Genomic DNA, 19,879 nt, shown 5'->3' with positions numbered 1-19,879 from the left:
GGGAAAGCAAGCACTCCATAGCTCTTAACCTGTGACCAAAAACTGAAAATGAGCCTCTTTGCTCTTCAAATTCAGCACCACTTCTTGTTGCATGAGGAAAGTGCACCAGAAGGTGCCACTTGGCACATTTACAAGCATTTTCCCGTTTCGGGGTTGCCGCCTAAAAATCTCCCAACCGGCTGCCCAGTTGACTTCACGGCAGAGTAAGAAAATGTTCCCATCGTCATTCCAGAGGTAATGACGCAAACACATTTTCAGGTCCCAAAATAGCAGTTCCCTAAATTTTAGGAGATGCTGCCATTGTATCTTTCTAGGTCATCTTACCCTCTTTGTACACAACGGCCACATCCAGAACTGAAATGTAGCCTCTACAGCAAAGGATTCCACTTTGACTAGTCAATGACCCCACTTTGGCTAACCATAGTCCTTGTCCAACCTTCGTGCTCTCTTGCCCTCAAGCCTGGACTCCCTCTGGACAGTTCCACACTAGCTATGCAATGCAAGGCAGTTAGCTTTCCCGAGGGGTGTTTCCAAAAAGTGAAAGTAAATAGATAATAAGAAAGAAATCAACAAAAAGGATAGATAGTAGTCACACGCTTGTCACATACCCCCCTCTTGAAATCTCAAACGTCCTCGTTTGCATCTATGTCGAGCATGCTCCTAGTCAACACTGATGTATTCAACACCTGTCGACACATATACGACACATACATGCTCATTGTCAACCCTGGTGTATTCAACACCTCGTCGACACATGTATTGCCTGCGTGTGAACCCTGTCCCAATGACAAAGTGGTAGCTGCGCACTCTGCCATTGCTTTGAGTCACTAACTTTCCAATGACAAAATGGTAGCTGCACATTTTGCCATTGTCTTATAGTACACGTTGGATCCCGTAACACTTTCAAGCATACCCAAACCGACAGTTTAAGAATGTTGTTACACATGTACTCTTTAATAGAAGCTGAAACCGGCCCGTAGGGCGGTAGGCGTTGGCTTTCACCCGAAATTCTTTACTTTAGACACACACACACAGAGCACTTGCAAAGGAGACCTGTAACGGGAATTATGTAACCGGCCTGTTCAATCCAAAAAGGGCGGTAGACTTTACTTTAAACCTTGATTTAGCTTTCACCCATTATTAGTCGTCTATTTTACCTGTACTTTCAAGACACAACAAAGGGGAGAGGGATACACGCTGCTAGATTGCGCCTGTATGAGTAGACCGATACCAGATTGGCCCCTAACTTGGGCGCCCCTTTCGGTATTTCTTTATTGTTCAAAAGAGGGAATAAACGTTGTGGTTCCCTACAAGCTGCCCCGCACAAACTCGATTGAATTTCCACTATTCCAGCCCCATTTCGGCAGCATAATTGTACTAGAACCCTTCACAGTCAGTATTCCCACGCATTGACTGACTTTCCCGACGCATACGGGCACTTTGCAAAACCTGGCGAGAATCTGCAGCACACTGAATTCTCTGTTTTCAGCCCTGAAAATGCGCCAGATCGCCTGTACAGCGGTCCCCTTGCGTCCCCGAACCTCCTGGGGGTATTAGGATCCGTTTAGGGCCAAAACCCTAAACCTGCAAAAATACACAGCAGGCTGTAATTTACTGTCTCGGGCTCCGTTTCGCGTGCCGGTCGCATCCTTAGCAAGTCCTCGAGCTCCCGCACCTGTAGGGCTACTTGCCCTTTTAATCGGACGAGATTTCTAGTGTGAAACCTCTCCGAATTAACCTGTACCTACGGGGGATTAGCCGCTAGCTAATCCAGTACCTGTGCAAGAGGCTCTTGCCTCGGCAATCGCGCATGAACCCACACAATTGTACATTGGTCAAATGAAAAGCCCACTAGAGGGGCATAACATATTGCCAAAGGGGAGAGAGAGGGCAGTGCGTAGCGTGCAGGGCATCACTCCTGGCACCGCACTGTACATAGGAGGGAAAGCAAGCACTCCATAGCTCTTAACCTGTGACAAATCTGAAAATGAGGCTCTCCCACTCCTAAATTCAGCGCCACTTCTTGTTGCATGAGGCAAGTGCACCAGAATGTGCCACTTGGCACATTTATAAGCATTTTCCCGTTTCGGGGTTGCCGTCTAAAAATCTCCCAACCGGTTGCCCAGTTGACTTCACGGCAGAGTAAGAAAATGTTCCCCTTGTCATTCCGGAGGTAATGACGCCAACACATTTTCAGGTCCCAAAATAGCAGTTCCCTAAATTTTAGGAGATGCTGCCATTGTATCTTTCTAGGTCATCCGACCCTCTTTGTACACTCCGGCCACATCTAGAACTGAAATGTAGCCTCTGTAGCAAAGGATTCCACTTTGGCTAGTCAATGACCCCACTTGGCTAACCATAGTCCTTGCCCAACCTTAGTGCTCTCTTGCCCTCAGGCCTGGACTCCCTCTGAACAGTTCCACACTAGCTATGCAATGCACGGCAGTTAGATTTCCCGAGGGGTGTTTCCAAAAAGTGAAAGTAAATAGATAATAAGAAAGAAATCAACAAAAAGGATAGATAGTAGTCACACGCTTGTCACATACCCCCCTCTTGAAATCTCAAACGTCCTCGTTTGCATCTATGTCGTACATGCTCCTAGTCAACACTGATGTATTCAACACCTGTCGACACATATACGACACATACATGCTCATTGTCAACCCTGGTGTATTCAACACCTCGTCGACTCATGTATTGCCTACGTGTGAACCCTGTCCCAATGACATAGTGGTAGCTGCGCACTCTGCCATTGCTTTGAGTCACTAACTTTCCAATGACAAAATGGTAGCTGCACATTTTGCCACTGTCTTATAGTACACGTTGGATCCCGTAACACTTTCGAGCATACCCAAACCGACAGTTTAAGAATGCAGTTACACATGTACTCTTTAATAGAAGCAATCACTGTATCCTTGACAAATTGACAAGAAATACTCACTTCTATAGCACTAACCAAAGTTTTGGACATTCCATAAGAGCAATTGCCAAACTGACAATCTGTACAGCTCTAACATTCATGTAACATGTATTTCATTTGAGCTCACTTTAAATACCATGTACATCATTTGTTTCAGAAGCCATTGTCACACTGACAATCCATGTAGCTTTGAAACTCAAGGGGTCAAGGTAGGTTGCAAATCGAAGGCTTCAAGGTAAAGTAATAACACAGTTGGTGACTCTGCAAGTTCACCTTCTTCCATCCACTTAGCATCCATTGGTGGATAGTTTCTGAACTTTACCAAGTAACGCCTAGCAACCTTGCCTTTCACTTTCCTTTCTTTGTGTGCCAAAATCTATTCAGGGACCAAGATCTCGTCAAGTTCCTCGACTTCCGGTTGATCTTCAGCTGGCATATCTTCTGGCACTTCACCCACATAGGGTCTGAGAAGACTCACATGAAACGCATTGTGAATCTTCCAACTGTCAGGCAATTTCAGCCTATATGCAACATCACTGATTATGTCGCACACTTGAAAAGGCCCATAGTAACGCATGCTGAGCTTTGGAAACAGTCTTTCCTTGCCCTTCATCTTCTTTAACCTTGCCTTTTCAAAGCGTAAAAGCACCCAATCACCAAGTGAATATACCACTTCACGACGGTGACGATCAGCTGCTTTCTTTTGCTTTGCCTGAGTCCTTTCTAAGGCCACTTTGACCTTCTTATACATTTCATCCATGTCCTGAACATACTTATCTGCTTCAAATATCTTGTCCTTTGTATGCAGTATGGGAGGAACTTTCTTGCCACCTTCAACTATCTCAAAGGGTGCCTTGCCAGTTGATGAATGCACTGTATTATTGTATGCATACTCCACCAATGGCAAATACTGCTCCCACTTTCCTTTATGCTCTGACACATAGCACTTCAGCAGATCTAGGACAGTAGAATTTGCCTCTTCTGACTGCCCATCTGTTTGAGGATGAAATGACGAAGAGAATTTGAGCGTGGTGCCCATATTCTCAAACAAGCCTCTCCAGAACAAACTTGTCATGCGTGGATCACGGTCGCTAACAATCGGCTGTGGCATGCCATGATACTTGAAAATATTGCTCATAAACAAGCGTGCCATCTGATCTGGTTTTATCTTCTTCCTGACAGGAATAAAATGAGCTTGTTTGCTGAATCTGCAAATAATGGTCCAAATACCATCGTTTCCTGTCTGCGTGCTCGGAAGATCAAAGATTAAATCCATAGCAATACTTTCCCATGGTTTATCTGGAATAGGTAGTGGTTGCAATAACCCTGGTGCCTTTTGCCTGTCAAGCTTGACCTTCTGGCAAATTAGACATTCTCGCACAAAGGCATCCACATCTCTTCTCAATGTAGGCCAATAGAAGAATGTCTCAACCGCTTTAACTGTAGCATCGATGCCACGATGCCCTGCATACGGTGGGACATGACTCTCTTCCATAACTTTGCGTCGCAATGGCTTTGTGACACACAATCTGCCATGCATCATCATGAACCCATCTTTGAGAAGATAGTGTTCATGACGTTGTCCATCCATTAGTTGCTCGAAGACCCTTGCAAAATCTTCATCATTTGCATATTGTTCCCTCATATCATCAAGTTCATGATGATAGGGAATTGACACAGCTGAAATTTGTGGCTTCCTTGACAAGGCATCAGCCACAACGTTCTTCTTGCCTTCCATATGCACAATCTGAAAGTGGAACATGGACAAAATATTTGCCCATCGCATATGCTTCTCAGATAACTTTGTCTGTGTCAAGAAGTATCGCAAGGTCTGATGGTCCGTTTGGACAACGAAATCTGCACCTAGCAGGTAGTGTTTCCAACTTAAGAGCGCATGAATCACAGCCAGTAACTCTTTCTCATAGACCTGCATGGTCATCTCTGGCCCTTGCAAAATTCTGCTCTCATAGGCTACTACCCTGCCATCTTGCATTAGCACTGCACCAATGCTACTACCGCAGGCATTACACTGGACAACAAATGACTTCCTAAGATCAGGCAACACAATGACTGGATCTGAAGTCATCTTTTCCTTTAAGAGATTAAAAGCTGAAATCTCTTTTTGTGTCCATCTAAAGGTGACTGCCTTCTTTTGAAGAGCATGTAAAGGTGAAGCAATCTCAGTGAAATTTCGGATAAACCTTCTGTAATAGGAGCATAGTCCCAAAAAGCTTCGGACATCATGCACCGTCTTCAAATTTGGCCATGACTTGATCGCTTCAACTTTTGCAGGATCCATTCTGACACCATCCTTTGAGACAATGTGTCCTAGAAAGTGAATCTCTTCCAGAAAAAAACTCACTTTTCTTTGCATTGATGAGCAACCTATGACTGCGTAGCTCTTTGAACACAATGGCCAAGTGATGCCTATGCTCCTCTTCATTCTTTGAGTAGACTATCATGTCATCAAAGAATGTACCAACAAACTGCTGGTGTGGACGGAAAATTCTATCCATCATCCTATTGAACGTAGCAAGAGCATTTGTGAGACCAAAGGGCATCACTAAAAATTCGTAAAGGCCAAACGTCGTTCTAAAAGCAGTCTTGTGCACATCCTCTGATCTAATGCGAATCTGATGGTACCCACTCTTTAGATCTATCTTGCTAAACATAGCAACTCCTTCTAATTTGTCCATAATATCATCAATTCTAGGTATAGGGAACCTATTCTTGATGGTATTCTTGTTCAGTGCACGGTAGTCGATGCACATACGCCATGAGCCATCCTTTTTCTGCACCAACAACACTGGAGAGCAGAATGGGGATGAGCTGGGCTGAATCAGCCCCTTTTCTAACAACTCCTGTACTTGGCCCATTATCTCTTTCTGCTGAGCCGCACTAACCCTGTACGAAGGCTTATTTGGTGGGCTACTGCCTGGCACCAAATCTATCGCATGGTCCTCGGGTCTCTCTGGCGGTAATTGAGACGGTAATGAATCGGAAAAACAGTCACTATACTGTTGTAAAAACATTGACCTTTCTTTATCTAGCACAGATAAATTTGATTCATCACAATCTGACACTTCACGTGCAAAAACCAAGTACGCAAAAAGATGCTTTTTCATTACAGAAGTAATAGCAGAAGCTGATATAGTGGGAATAGACTCCCCTTTAAGATTTACATCCAGAATATGAGTCTTTCCCCTGCTCTGTACAGTGATCTTTTTGTTGTAGGCATCCATGATTCCCTGTACACGAAACAACCAAGGAATACCTAACAACACATCACATCCGTCCAGTGGCATGATGTAAAATTCTTCAACATCTACATAGGACTGGATATGTAGACGCAACTTTCCAATGATGGGTGTCACAGCCTTTGTATGGCCAGGACATGCCAAACCTGCCTCTGCTGTATACCCCATCTCTTCAGGTCTGATTCCCAACTTTGAAGCCAATTCTGGGGAAATGAAGTTGGCTTTGGCACCTGGATCAAAGAAGATAAGCACTGTTTGATCCCTGACCTTTCCCCATGCTCTGCAAAGCTCACTTGCATCTGAATTTGGCTCGTCGCCCACCATATCAAGCACTAGACCAGCCATGGGCTTCTTTCCTTTCTTGTCTTCCTTGTCCTCAGAATCAGCTGGCCTTTTCTTTGTAGGACAATTGTAAGCAATGTGGCCAGGCTGCTCACATAAAAAGCATTTGTTCTCTGTCCTCATGACCTTCTTTTGCTCTTCTGACTTGCGAGGAAAACGTCTTTTCCATTTCTTTGCTGGTCCTTTTTCTGATTCAGCCGTAGCTTTGTCTTTCCCTGCGTTGGCTGACTCCTGAGTCCCTTTAGGAGCCTCATTGGGAACGTGCTTCTTGGCTGAATTTTTCTTGCCTGATCCTGCCTTGACGCCAATGTTAAATTCAGAATCTTCTCCCTTGAGCAAACCATTGCCAGTGTTTGCTACCTCGATGAGCTGCGTCAAAGTAGTGACTTTTGTCTTCGTGCAGTATTTTCTCAATCCTTTGGGTAGGCCACAACAGTATTTTTCAATCTCTTCTGTCAATGGCACAAACCTATAGGAAGTTACTGGAAGTAGAGCTTTCCAAAACTTTCGATTGTAATCATCCAGATTTCTGCAAGTGGCAGCATTTAGCTGGTGCCATTCTGTCATGACATCTACTTCAAAGTCATCAAATAACCATGCTGCTGCAAAAATCTGCTTGAAGTAAATCCATGTGGACGGAGCTTGCCCTTGAAGCAATAAAGTTGTCCACCATTGTCCCGCATTCCCTGTCAAGAAAGTGGCTGCCTTGCGGACCTTTGAAGCCTCTGTAAAGTTTCCCCCTGCATAGGCCTTGTCAAACTGCTGGAGGAATGAGAGAGCCTTCTTCCTGTCATCAAACCCTGTAAAGGTCGTGAATGACACACCTTTGCCACCTTCTTTGTACGGAGTTGGCCTCTCCAGCGGCGTTAAATTGTCATATGGAAGTGACTGAAACATGGGAACACTATTAGGGTTCATCTGTGTTCCTTGGCCGCTATCAACTTGACCTAGAAATGCCATATTTGGCTACTGATTTGTAATTCCAGCCATACCAAAATTTGCCTGTGGCATCCCAAATTGGCCCTGAGTGCTCTGAAACCCTGGTTGCATACCCATGACACTGTACATGGGGTTAGGCATCAACGTTTGAGCACCCCCAAACACTGTTCCTGGCGTGTAAAACTGATTTCCAGGTGCATGACCAGCCATGCTCTGGAATACGGATCCACCTCCAAAATAGCCAGGGTGTACTGAAGGTGGTGGGAAGACCTGTTGCATAGCCTGTAGGTTGCTTCCCTGCCCATTAGAACCAGCTATAGGCTGCTGAAAGGTGGCGGGCTGAACTGGTACAGCTTGAAAGACTGGCATCTCAGCCACCTGTTCTTGCACCTTAGGCATAGGTTGTGGAAACTGCATGTTCTCCGTCAAGTGTACAGGTGTTTCCATTGACTGTGCGGTATGAATCACCTGTGCTCGAGCCTTAACAGGCTTTTGAATATGATCCAGTGACCCAACTTGCTGAGACGAAACAGCACGTTGCAGAAAGGCTAAAAACCTCGGGTTTTGCATTACTTGTGTGAACCTAGCCACAGCAGTAGCCAACTGGGTCCTGAATATATCGTCATCTGTCTGTGGTGGTCTTGAGGACTCACCCACTTCATGTGTCTGTTGACCTTGTGAAGAGGAAACCTCTTCAGTCACATCATCTGGTCTGTCAGCCATAATTGAAATTCCCTCTGTCTCGTCTATGATCCCCTGTGTCTTCAAGCCCAAAACTAACCAAGGCTCACTTCTATGGGAAAAAGTGATTTAATCCCGTCGATGGAACCATGTAACCGGCCTGTTCAATCCAAAAAGGGCGGTAGACTTTACTTTAAACCTTGATTTAGCTTTCACCCATTATTAGTCGTCTATTTTACCTGTACTTTCAAGACACAACAAAGGGGAGAGGGATACAGGCTGCTAGATTGCACCTGTATGAGTAGACCGACACCAGATTGGCCCCTAACTTAGGCGCCCCTTTCGGTATTTCTTTATTGTTCAAAAGAGGGAATAAACGCTGTGGTTCCCTACAAGCTGCCCCGTACAAACTCGATTGAATTTCCACTGTTCCAGCCCGATTTCGGCAGCATAACTCTACTAGAACCCTTCACAGTCAGTATTCCCACGCATTGATTGACTTTCCCGACGCATACGGGCACTTTGCAAAACCTGGCGAGAATCTGCAGCACGCTGAATTCTCTGTTTTCAGCTCTGAAAATGCACCAGATCGCCTATACAGCGGTCCCCTTGCGTCCCCAAACCTCTTGGGGGTATTAGGGTCCGTTTAGGGCCAAAACCCTAAACCTGCAAAAATACACAGCAGGCTGTAATTTACTGTCTCGGGCTCCGTTTCGCGTGCCGGTCGCATCCATAGCAAGTCCTCGAGCTCCCGCATCTGTAGGGCTGCTTGCCCTTTTAATCGGACGAGATTTCTGGCGTGAAACCTCTCCGAATTAACCTGTACCTGCGGGGGATTAGCCGCTAGCTAATCCAGTACCTGTGCAAGAGGCTCTTGCCTCGGCAATCGCGCATGAACCCACACAATTGTACATTGGTCAAATGAAAAGCCCACTAGAGGGGCATAACATACTGCCAAAGGGGAGAGAGAGGGCAGAGCGTAGCGTGCAGGGCATCACTCCTGGCACCGCACTGTACATAGGAGGGAAAGCAAGCACTCCATAACTCTTAACCTGTGACAAATCTGAAAATGAGGCTCTCCCACTCCTAAATTCAGCGCCACTTCTTGTTGCATAAGGCAAGTGCACCAGAATGTGCCACTTGGCACATTTATAAGCATTTTCCCGTTTCGGGGTTGCCGTCTAAAAATCTCCCAACCGGTTGCCCAGTTGACTTCACGACAGAGTAAGAAAATGTTCCCCTTGTCATTCCGGAGGTAATGACGCCAACACATTTTCAGGTCCCAAAATAGCAGTTCCCTAAATTTTAGGAGATGCTGCCATTGTATCTTTCTAGGTCATCTGACCCTCTTTGTACACTGCAGCCACATCCAGAACTGAAATGTAGCCTCTGTAGCAAAGGATTCCACTTTGGCTAGTCAATGACCCCACTTGGCTAACCATAGTCCTTGCCCAACCTTAGTGCTCTCTTGCCCTCAGGCCTGGACTCCCTCTGAACAGTTCCACACTAGCTATGCAATGCACGGCAGTTAGATTTCCCGAGGGGTGTTTCCAAAAAGTGAAAGTAAATAGATAATAAGAAAGAAATCAACAAAAAGGATAGATAGTAGTCACACACTTGTGACAAATTAACACTTAATCACACACACGGCTCGGAAGCTAGAATGCTCCGAGCAGACGCCGACAACCTGTAGGCCCCAAAATTGGCACCCCTTTCGGCATTTCTTTATTCTTTAGGAGGGTAAAGTACAAAGAAGAGTCCTGGGAATCCTTCACGTGTATCCACCTAGATACCATTTGATTTGGCCAAATTTCGGCAACATAACAGTCCCAAAACTTGCGCGAAACCAATTCCCCTGCTGGAACTCGCTTCTACTGGCGTATACCCTCTGATTCCTGTCCAAAAACAGTAAATTCAGCACGCTGTATTTATTGGTTTTTGCCTTGTTTTCAGCCCCAAACAGTCCCCTAACTGTCCTCTGCCAGTGGGGCACGATTCCCAATGGTCCTGGCGTCCGTATGGCTGAAAAACAGTAAAATTACAGCGCATACACAGCGCTGATTTTGCACCTGTACGGTGAGGTTATGACCCTCACCAGTGCCTGCTTTGGAGTAGCAGCTAGCTACCCCTGTTCCTGCTTAAGGAGGCTCTTGCCTCAGCACAAAAGCATGAACCCACACAACTGTACATCAGTCAAATGAGTAGCCCTCTTGTGGGGCATCACATAACTGGACATAGGGGAGAGAGAGAGCAATGTGTAGTGTGCAGGGCATCACTCCTAGCACCACACTGTACATGAGAGGGAAAGGAAGCACTCCATAGCTCTTAACCTGTGACAAAAGCTGAAATGAGGCCTCTCCCAGCATAAAATTCAGCGCCACTTCTTCTGCAAGAGGAAAGTGCATGAAAATTCGACACTTGGCGCATTTACAAGCATTTGCCCGTTTCGGGTTCGCCGTTTAAAAATATCCTGACCGGTTGCCCAGTTGACTTCACGGCAGAGTTATAAAATGTTCCCCTAGTCATACCGGAGGTAATGACGCGAACACATTTCACGGCCCAAAATAGCAGTTCCCTAAATTTTAGGAGATGCTTCTGTTGGGCTCCCACTGGTCTTCTGACCATCTATCCTCATTGGGACCGCATCCAAAAGTGCAATGTGGCCAACTGTCGGATACTTTTTGTTGGTAGTCCCACCTTGACTTTACGCCTTAATTGAGTTGACTTCCTAGTATCCACCAACTTGCTAAGTGCGACGGGGGGACCTATATGATCTTGCTCTGAGCTTAGGCATCCTCTTACCATACGAATTCCAGTGCCGACCACTTCCCGTCTGCGGGTGAATCTACCGTTCACATTGGCCATACAATGTCCGACCGTTTGCTACTTCAAAAAGAGGGTCTCAAAACAAATAAAATAAACCCCATTGAAAAGAAACCAACAACCAAGGTTAGCCGTTGCCACATCTCTGTGACATGGTTAATAACTGCCACGTCCTCGTGACAGAAGCAATTACTGTATCCTTGACAAACTGACAAGAAATACTCACTTCTATAGCACTAACCAAAGTTTTGGACATTCCATAAGAGCAATTGCCAAACTGACAATCTGTACAGCTCTAACATTCATGTAACAGGTATTTCATTTGAGCTCACTTTAAATACCATGTACATCATTTGCTTCAGAAGCCATTGTCACACTGACAATCCATGTAGCTTTGAAACTCAAGGGGTCAAGGTAGGTTGCAAATCGAAGGCTTCAAGGTAAAGTGATAACACAGTTGGTGATTCTGCCAGTTCACCTTCTTCCATCCACTTAGCATCCATTGGTGGATAGTTTCTGAACTTTACCAAGTAACGCCTAGCAACCTTGCCTTTCACTCTCCTTTCTTTGTGTGCCAAAATCTGTTCCGGGACCAAGATCTCATCAAGTTCCTCGACTTCCGGCTGATCTTCAGCTGGCATATCTTCTGGCACATCACCCACATAGGGTCTGAGAAGACTCACATGAAACGCATTGTGAATCTTCCAACTGTCATGCAATTTCAGCCTATATGCAACATCACTGATTATGTCGCACACTTGAAAAGACCCATAGTAACGCATGCTGAGCTTTGCAAACAGTCTTTCCTTGCCCTTCATCTTCTTTAACCTTGCCTTTTCAAAGCGCAAAAGCACCCAATCACCAAGTGAATATACCACTTCACGACGGTGACAATCAGCTGCTTTCTTTTGCTTTGCCTGAGTCTTTTCTAAGGCCACTTTGACCTTCTTGTACATTTCATCCATGTCCTGAACATACTTATCTGCTTCAAATATCTAGTCCTTTGTATGCAGTATGGGAGGAACTTTCTTGCCACCTTCAACTATTTCAAAAGGTGCCTTGCCAGTTGATGAATGCACTGTATTATTGTATGCATACTCCACCAATGGCAAATACTGCTCCCACTTTCCTTTATGCTCTGACACATAGCACTTCAGCAGATCTAGGACAGTAGAATTTGCCTCTTCTGACTGCCCATCTGTTTGAGGATGAAATGACGAAGAGAATTTGAGCGTGGTGCCCATATTCTCAAACAAGCCTCTCCAGAACAAACTTGTCATGCGTGGATCACGGTCGCTAACAATCGACTGTGGCATGCCATGATACTTCAAAATATTGCTCATAAACAAGCGTGCCATCTGATCTGGTTTTATCTTCTTCCTGACAGGAATAAAATGAGTCTGTTTGCTAAATCTGCAAATAATGGTCCAAATACCATCGTTTCCTGTCTGCGTGCTCGGAAAATCAAAGATAAAATCCATAGCAATACTTTCCCATGGTTTATCTGGAATAGGTAGTGGTTGCAATAACCCTGGTGCCTTTTGCCTGTCAAGCTTGACCTTCTGGCAAATTAGGCACTCTCGCACAAAGGCATCCACATCTCTTCTCAATGTAGGCCAATAGAAGAATGTCTCAACCGCTTTAACTGTAGCATCGATGCCACGATGCCCTGCATACGGTGGGACATGACTCTCTTCCATAACTTTGCGTCGCAATGGCTTTGTGACACACAATCTGCCATGCATCATCATGAACCCATCTTTGAGAAGATAGTGTTCATGACGTTGTCCATCCATTAGTTGCTCGAAGACCCTTGCAAAATCTTCATCATTTGTATATTGTTCCCTCATATCATCAAGTTCATGATGATAGGGAATTGACACAGCTGAAATTTGTGGCTTCCTTGACAAGGCATCATCCACAACGTTCTTCTTGCCTTCCACATGCACAATCTGAAAGTGGAACATGGACAAAATATTTGCCCATCGCATATGCTTCTCAGATAACTTTGTCTGTGTCAAGAAGTATCGCAAGGTCTGATGGTCCGTTTGGACAACGAAATCTGCACCTAGCAGGTAGTGTTTCCAACTTAAGAGCGCATGAATCACAGCCAGTAACTCTTTCTCATAGACCTGCATGGTCATCTCTGGCCCTTGCAAAATTCTGCTCTCATAGGCTACTACCCTGCCATCTTGCATTAGCATTGCACCAATGCTACTACCACAGGCGTCACACTGGACCACAAATGACTTCCTAAGATCTGGCAACACAATGACTGGATCTGAAGTCATCTTTTCCTTTAAGAGATTAAAAGCTGAAATCTCTTTCTGTGTCCATCTAAAGGTATTGAGACGACCACGACCGAGACACAGGAGCACACTCCATCGACGGAGACTCCAGCAGAGGATCAGAGGCATTCTAGCACGACACCCAGATTGTCATTGAGGGCCTATTCTACATTTTCACATTTCACATTTCACACTTCATTTTCAGTTTTCATTTTTTACATTCAGTACTTTTTGTACTTGTACGTCAGACATTGTATTAGATTCACCATTTTGTATCTGATGGTCTCATAGGTCATTTTGGCCTTGTGAAGACGTTAATATATCATTTCATTTCACTTCATCTCTCTCTCTCTCTCTCTCTCTCTCTCTCTCTCTCTCTCTCTCTCTCTCTCTCTCTCTCTCTCTCTCTCTCTCTCTCTAACAAGTGTGTGTTCCATAAAAGCTTCCACACTATGCCATTTAGTAGGATGTGCCAATGCAATTCTTACATCCAAACTATAATGTATATGCAGCTCCTAAGGTCCATCATGGTGGAGCTTCATTTGTGTTTCGGGGGTTTGCAGGAGTCATTAAGAAAGAGGGAAAAGCAAGAAGAGACACCCCCAAGAAGCAAAGGGGAAAGTTTCTTGAAAACACACAATTCCCTGCAATCATCCATATCATCAAGCACTGCCTCTTGAGCTACTTTATGGCTGCTGCTAGAGAGCAACGTGAAACCTGACCAATTGTAAGCAATCCAAACTCCACAAAGACAACACTACCTAACGATGATTTGAACAAGTTAACCAACTTCAATGAGAGTAGACATACCCTTGATCAAGCTTTTCGAAGTTGTCCTCATCCAGGATATTTTGCAGCTGTTTTTCACACAAAGAACTGGTCTCCATAATTTGCTTCTGCTCATCTGTAAGATTTGTATTATCCAGCAGCTTCCTTGTGAAGACGATCCCATACAAAGGATTCCTAATCTCTTGTTTCATGTAAGCAACCTCTTTTAGTCTATCTAGGGCAGTCCTTGCAGATCGCTTCTGAACTTGCAAAGCTTGCTGCAACTCCGGACTCGCTGTGTGAAGAAAACAGAACACGCCAGTGATTGCTCCATCACTATCAGTTCTCTTATTGGCGATCAGAAGCGCCTCTGCATATTTACCATATCGGTCAAAGAAACCGAAAGGGAACCTATCAGAGTCTCGTCCCCCCATTGCAGCATTCAAAATTATCATGAACTTGGTCATTGAGTCCTGACCTCTCAACTTGCAGCATGCCAAATCAGAGCCAAATACTTCCCCTATTAGCATTTTACCGATCACATCCTCACGCTTCCAGCCTGAAAATTTTTCCATTGCTGGGTTCCACTCGGAACAATAACCAAACTCATCTGCACCAAAAATAGGTGGTATCAAGGGATTTGGGTTCTGTACTATAGTCTTGTAATCACCCTGAATACGAGTGAATTTGTCCATCACCACCTTTTGACCTGTTACATCCTGACCAACGAAACAAACTCCAACCACATTGTCCGTAAAATCCCTGCTCGAGCATGCATTCACAATTAATATCACTGGTCCCTTTATAGCTTGGTCACCATACGTCTTGAGCTTAATTTCCACATTCTGCTCTTCTTGTCCTAGAAACAAAAAACAAAGCCCTCAACCCAACAAGACCACTACCCAATACAAAAGGCTTACATTCAAACAACAACTCTCCATCATACAGTATGATTTGTGAAGGCACAGGTATTTCTTACGAATTTGCACCCTTGACAGGATTAATTCAAGCTACTAATAACCTAACCGGAAGTTCAGGTCTATTTCGCGATCATCAATTCCAAATCACTTTAAAACAATGAGCTCAAAAGAGTTAGAAACAGACTATAACCTTGTAGTGCCAAATCTAACACTCTTTCAGCTGTTTCCATGGATGCATTCACCACCACATCTCTGACCAGCGACCTACTCATGGCCTCCTCCACGGTCAGGCCTGTCAGTTCCGCCACTTTTGCATTCCATCCATTGATAAACCCACCTGCATCCACAGCAAATATAGGTGCTGTAGCTGTTTCTATAAGGCGTACCATTTCATTTGCAACAGTACTCAACTCATCCATCCCATGTAACTTGAGATCATTTAGACGAGCATGAATCATTGTCTTTGTATCACTGTCATCAATGTCTTGAAAGGATCCCCTCAGTATCAACTGCAAGGAATGGATTGCATCCATTTCCATGTCCTCCCATGGCAGGCTTCTCCTCTTCACTACCTCCAAGAAAGCCTTGAAAGATGACCTTGGATGCATCTTCCTGCCATCATCCCTGTCCTCTGGATCATGCTTCGCCCCACCCCACTTAATCTCCTTTGCGGTATGAGAGCGAAACCAGAATAAAAAATCTCTGGTAGTAATCTTTGCTGCAGCCATTCCACACACAGCATCCCCCAATGCAGCTGCACCAGGATATCCAGCATCTGCAAGGCTATCTGTGCTCAGACCTGTAGAGTCTCTATGGACATCAAGAAGCCACTCTGCAAGGTCCTTGATCTGGGCCTCTATGGGAGTTGTTCCAAGTAACCAAAAATTCTTACCGTAGTACAAGGCAGCTCCATCACATTTCACGAGGTCCATTATGTTGGGTGATTCAGATACTATTCCAATAGGTGCATCTCGAAGCAGCATGTCACATAAAAGAGTCTGAGTGCGCAATATGTGTTTTTCCCTCATCTGAGCTGCAAGCTCCAGCTCCATGTTCAGCTGAAGACCAAACACCTGCATCAGGAACTCGCAAGCTGACCTAAGTGCAAATGGTACTGCTCTAGGTGTAGTATGGTGGCAAACGACAAGTCCCCATAGCCTCCTCATCTTTGGTTGTTGAGATCGGTTACTCACATCTTCATCGTTATCATTGACAACAACAGCCATGACCAATGAAGCAATCGATCCCATGTTAGCCATGTACTGACTGTGACACCCATGAGGAGCCCGTAGCGTAGACCCCGCTAAACTCAAAGGCTGCCTTAGCTCTTTGTCCTGAATAACTCTTACTGGAAGTGCCCGGCAATCACAAATCATCCTAACCCTGTTCTTCATGAAAAGGAAACGCGATGCCTGTGGAATGTCAGTTGCAGGATAATGCAACCCCAAGTACGGTTCCAAGTCAGATCTTCGAATCTCAGCTAAGACTTCACCGTGTTCATCTTCGTGGAATTTATAAGCCATGACACGATCATACCCTGTCAGCTCTCTGACTTCTTCCACAACAGAATCACATAAGAGATCAATATCCCCTACTGGAAGTGCCTGTAATCTGGATATGGCCTTGGCAGCTAGCTTGTGTGATTGCAAGGCTCCGGCAGCAGCCCATACAGCAACATCAGCAGGCCGGACTGGTTCAAAGTCAATAACTAAGCCCACATCAATGCGGTGCACAATTGCATTGAAAGGCTTGCTCGAGCTGCGGCAGTGCACAGTAATGGGATTGAGCATGGAGACATCAACAGCCCCTGAGGCCTTCTCCAGGGCAGCTGCACTTGCATATGTGAAAAGCGTGCGCGCGTCAGTGCCGATGCCAAGCACCAGAACTTGCACCCCTACACTAGGTACAGATTGAGGCATGAGGTCAAGCATTTCTGCAGCATTTTCACTGTAGGCAATTACCCTAAAGCTGCCCTCCTCCAGTGCAAGCATGCATCCAAATGGTTGGATGAGGCCGCCTCTCTGCATTCTTTGAAGGTATGCCGTCACTGCCTGTGCTGGCACCCTTTCGCTCAAAACTGAGCCGCGGGCATCCTCAATGGAACGCATGTAGTCAAAGGAGCTGCCCCCAGTATCGCCCTCGGACTGCGCTTGCTCAAAAACTGCATGCAATTTGGCATCTGCAGTTGTCTGTGCAACCACAACGCGGCGATTGTGCTTGGAGCGAACCACGGAGGAGCTGCTGCTGCGAGGTTCGGCAGCTGAGGAGGAGTAGGTCATGGTTTTGGAGGACATGTTGCAGCAAGAGGGAAAGGGGCCTCAATTGTGGATGGAATTAGGATGTGAGTGGGGGGGAAGAGAGGAAGGGGGTGATTGAAGCTTCCATGGGAGCTGAAAATTCCTACTTTACCTGTATGTGTGCGCAGATAAGGGCCGGAGATCGCGTCTACTTGGCAACACAGTAAGGAGAGAGGGCGGCGGGAGTCGGAGAGCGGTGGTGGATGGTAAAACGGCGGGAGTGAAGAACAAGAGCGTATGCTTACACGTCTGCAGACGTGGCCAGGGCTGTCCGCCCACGCGGAGGGTCACGTGGGAGGTACGCACTAGCCGGTTGGCTGGTGAGATTGTTGCAGCAGAATGGCGAACGTGGATAAGCACAAGGCCTCGCATCTCATCATTTTCCTCCAGTCGTATGGAAAAGACCCCTTTATTTCTGAGTCGCTTTTTATGGCCGCCACTCTACTTTCCAATCGCATTAGGGCGTTTCATCCCCCTCATATGGCCCGACCATACCTCCTTTCTTGTTGTTCTACTAAGGCCTATGTCACACATGTTCGTCCTCGCGTGTACGAAGGACACAACAAAAGCCAATTGGCTGAGTGTTGTGTCCAACTTTGGGCAAAGTGAGGCAACCTGGACCCCTCACCCATGTTTGGCACACCACGGACAAGAAGAAAAGCAATGTTGGGAGAGTTTCAGTTGGGTTTGAGCCTGTTCACCCGCTTACTGAGCTTGTTACCATCAAGATGGCGTAAATTGTTTTGTTGTTGCAATTGAGGCAAAAAGGTATATCTTTTTTCACATCGAGTGACAAAGCAGGTGCTCAGGCAAGCTTGTTTTTCCGCTATCAGTCGCCCATGTGGTACATGGGCCCAAGAAATGAGGTGCACCTCTTGAAAGAATGCCCAAATGATAGAGGTTGCTAGCAAGGACTTTTGTGAAGCCTAGAATTAAGGAGGTTTTCGCCAAGGCTTCTTTGCACACATGATCTATGGTATCCCTATCAAACTCTCTCTCTCCCTCTTTGCTTCACATGTAGATTGGCGGGCCGTAGTGGCAAACTACATAGAAAGCCCTACTTTTGATGCGTTCGACACAGCATGGTAAATATTCTTGCCACTCCGATGAGCATTCAACTTAATGGGTGCCCCCTTTTCCTAAGAAGGAACCATAGAAGACTTTTATGGATATTAGTTTCATCATGCCTTACCATTGGAGGCCTCGTTTCTACAAATGAGGAGAGATGAGCTTCTCTATAAAAATATGATAATCGGTTTTTTGAGCTGAGTAAGAAGGTTTGTATTCTCACATAGTGGTTCGCTCATTGCTCCATCACTTGCCCAACTATCATGTGTGCTCATATGTTTTTTGTACACCTAGTGCATTGATTGATGCAAGCATAATTTAGATGCAAATTTATGAGGGGCTAATACTTTACTCCACACCAAGGTGGAGTGTCATAAAATATAATATCTAACTTTACCAAATGATTTTCTCATATTAAATTGATCATTAATGTGGGAGAATAAACGGGAACAAGAGTTAGAATAGAAACATGTGCTTCTAGACCTATCTCAACACGGGACCAAAAGGAGAGATGGTTGCATCTCAATAGGGGTCCAAAAGGAGATGGTATATCAAAGAGCAATGTGAAATAAGTGCTTCTAAACTTACCTCAGCAGGGGATCAAGAGGAGAGATGGTCACATCTCAATAGGGGTCCAAAAAGAAGTAGTCTATCAAAGAGCAATGTGCATCTAATGGAGCTTGAAAGACCTTAGGGTTAGCTTCATTAAAGACCTCCAATGGTTAGTGTTAAAAGTCCTATGATCTTAGGAAAGCTAGGGCTGAGAACCCGACCTAAGCTTGAGGTGCTTGTCGTGCTTGATGACTAAGGTGCGTGCTTGATGACTAAGGTGCTTGAGGTGCTTGTCATACTTAATGGGGGGGTAAAGTGCTTGAGTCAAAAAGAGACCCTACAAACTTAATGAGGAAGGTGCTCGAGAATCTTCCCATACATGGGGGGTAAGGTGCTTGACTCAAAAAGAGACCCTACAAACTTAATGAGGAAGGTGCTTGAGAAGCTTCCTATGTATGAAAGTCCCAAAGTTAGGGGAATCTTTGACTTAACTTTCCACTCACCCAAAGGGCACCCCTTTTCTCAAAGGGCACATGGGACGCATGTCAGACTCTCCCTATGCTTAACCACATGGTGTGCTTAAATGCTATTGGTTGGGCTAAAGAGGGGTCCAATGAGCTTCTAGTCCCATCCAACAAATATCTAGATATTTTCAAGCTCTCTCTCTCTAAGGGGTAAGGAGGACACTTGTCCAAAGACTACCCATGTACTTGAATGCATATTGCATGTGATTGTCTAGGGGGGAGAGGGGTCCAATGAGCTTGAAACATGTGTAAAAGCTACAACTTGCCACAAGCAAGCAAGGCGGGTGCTGGGGGGATATACACCACACACACACACACTCATTTTGTGGATTCATTCTTACTTGGTGAAAGTTGAGGAACTCCACCTCCTTCTCCAAGCTTGTGAGAAGTGAGAGCCTACACCAACACTCTTGGCTATAGAATGCAAATCCAACCAAGAGTCATGCTTCAATGCTTAAGCTTGCCATCTTCTCCATCTTCATTACTATGCTATTATATAT

The 19,879-nt window shown here is 45.4% G+C and overlaps 1 protein-coding gene across 3 annotated transcripts in view; it reads right to left on the bottom strand.

Moving 5' to 3' along the window:
* The window catches only part of LOC147450568 (phytochrome 1-like), a 44,124-nt gene extending 26,615 nt beyond the window's left edge, over positions 1 to 17,509 (bottom strand). Inside the window, exons 1-2 of one of the 3 annotated variants that reach the window (XM_086519748.1) lie at positions 15,129 to 17,509; positions 14,061 to 14,877 (exon numbers count right to left, since the gene is read on the bottom strand). In XM_086519748.1, coding sequence (XP_086375874.1) covers positions 14,061 to 14,877; positions 15,129 to 17,232 — 2,921 coding nt within the window. In that variant the 5' untranslated portion in view covers positions 17,233 to 17,509. The remainder of the gene's footprint in view (positions 1 to 14,060; positions 14,878 to 15,128) is intronic. The other 2 variants (XM_086519747.1, XM_086519746.1) reach the window with 2 other exon arrangements.
* Positions 17,510 to 19,879: the final 2,370 nt, after the last annotated feature.

This window comes from Adiantum capillus-veneris, chromosome 9 (assembly GCF_014529385.1).
Source record: "Adiantum capillus-veneris isolate H3 chromosome 9, ASM1452938v2, whole genome shotgun sequence".
Taxonomy (NCBI): domain Eukaryota; kingdom Viridiplantae; phylum Streptophyta; class Polypodiopsida; order Polypodiales; family Pteridaceae; genus Adiantum; species Adiantum capillus-veneris.
This window is presented reverse-complemented; position numbering and strand designations above follow the sequence as displayed.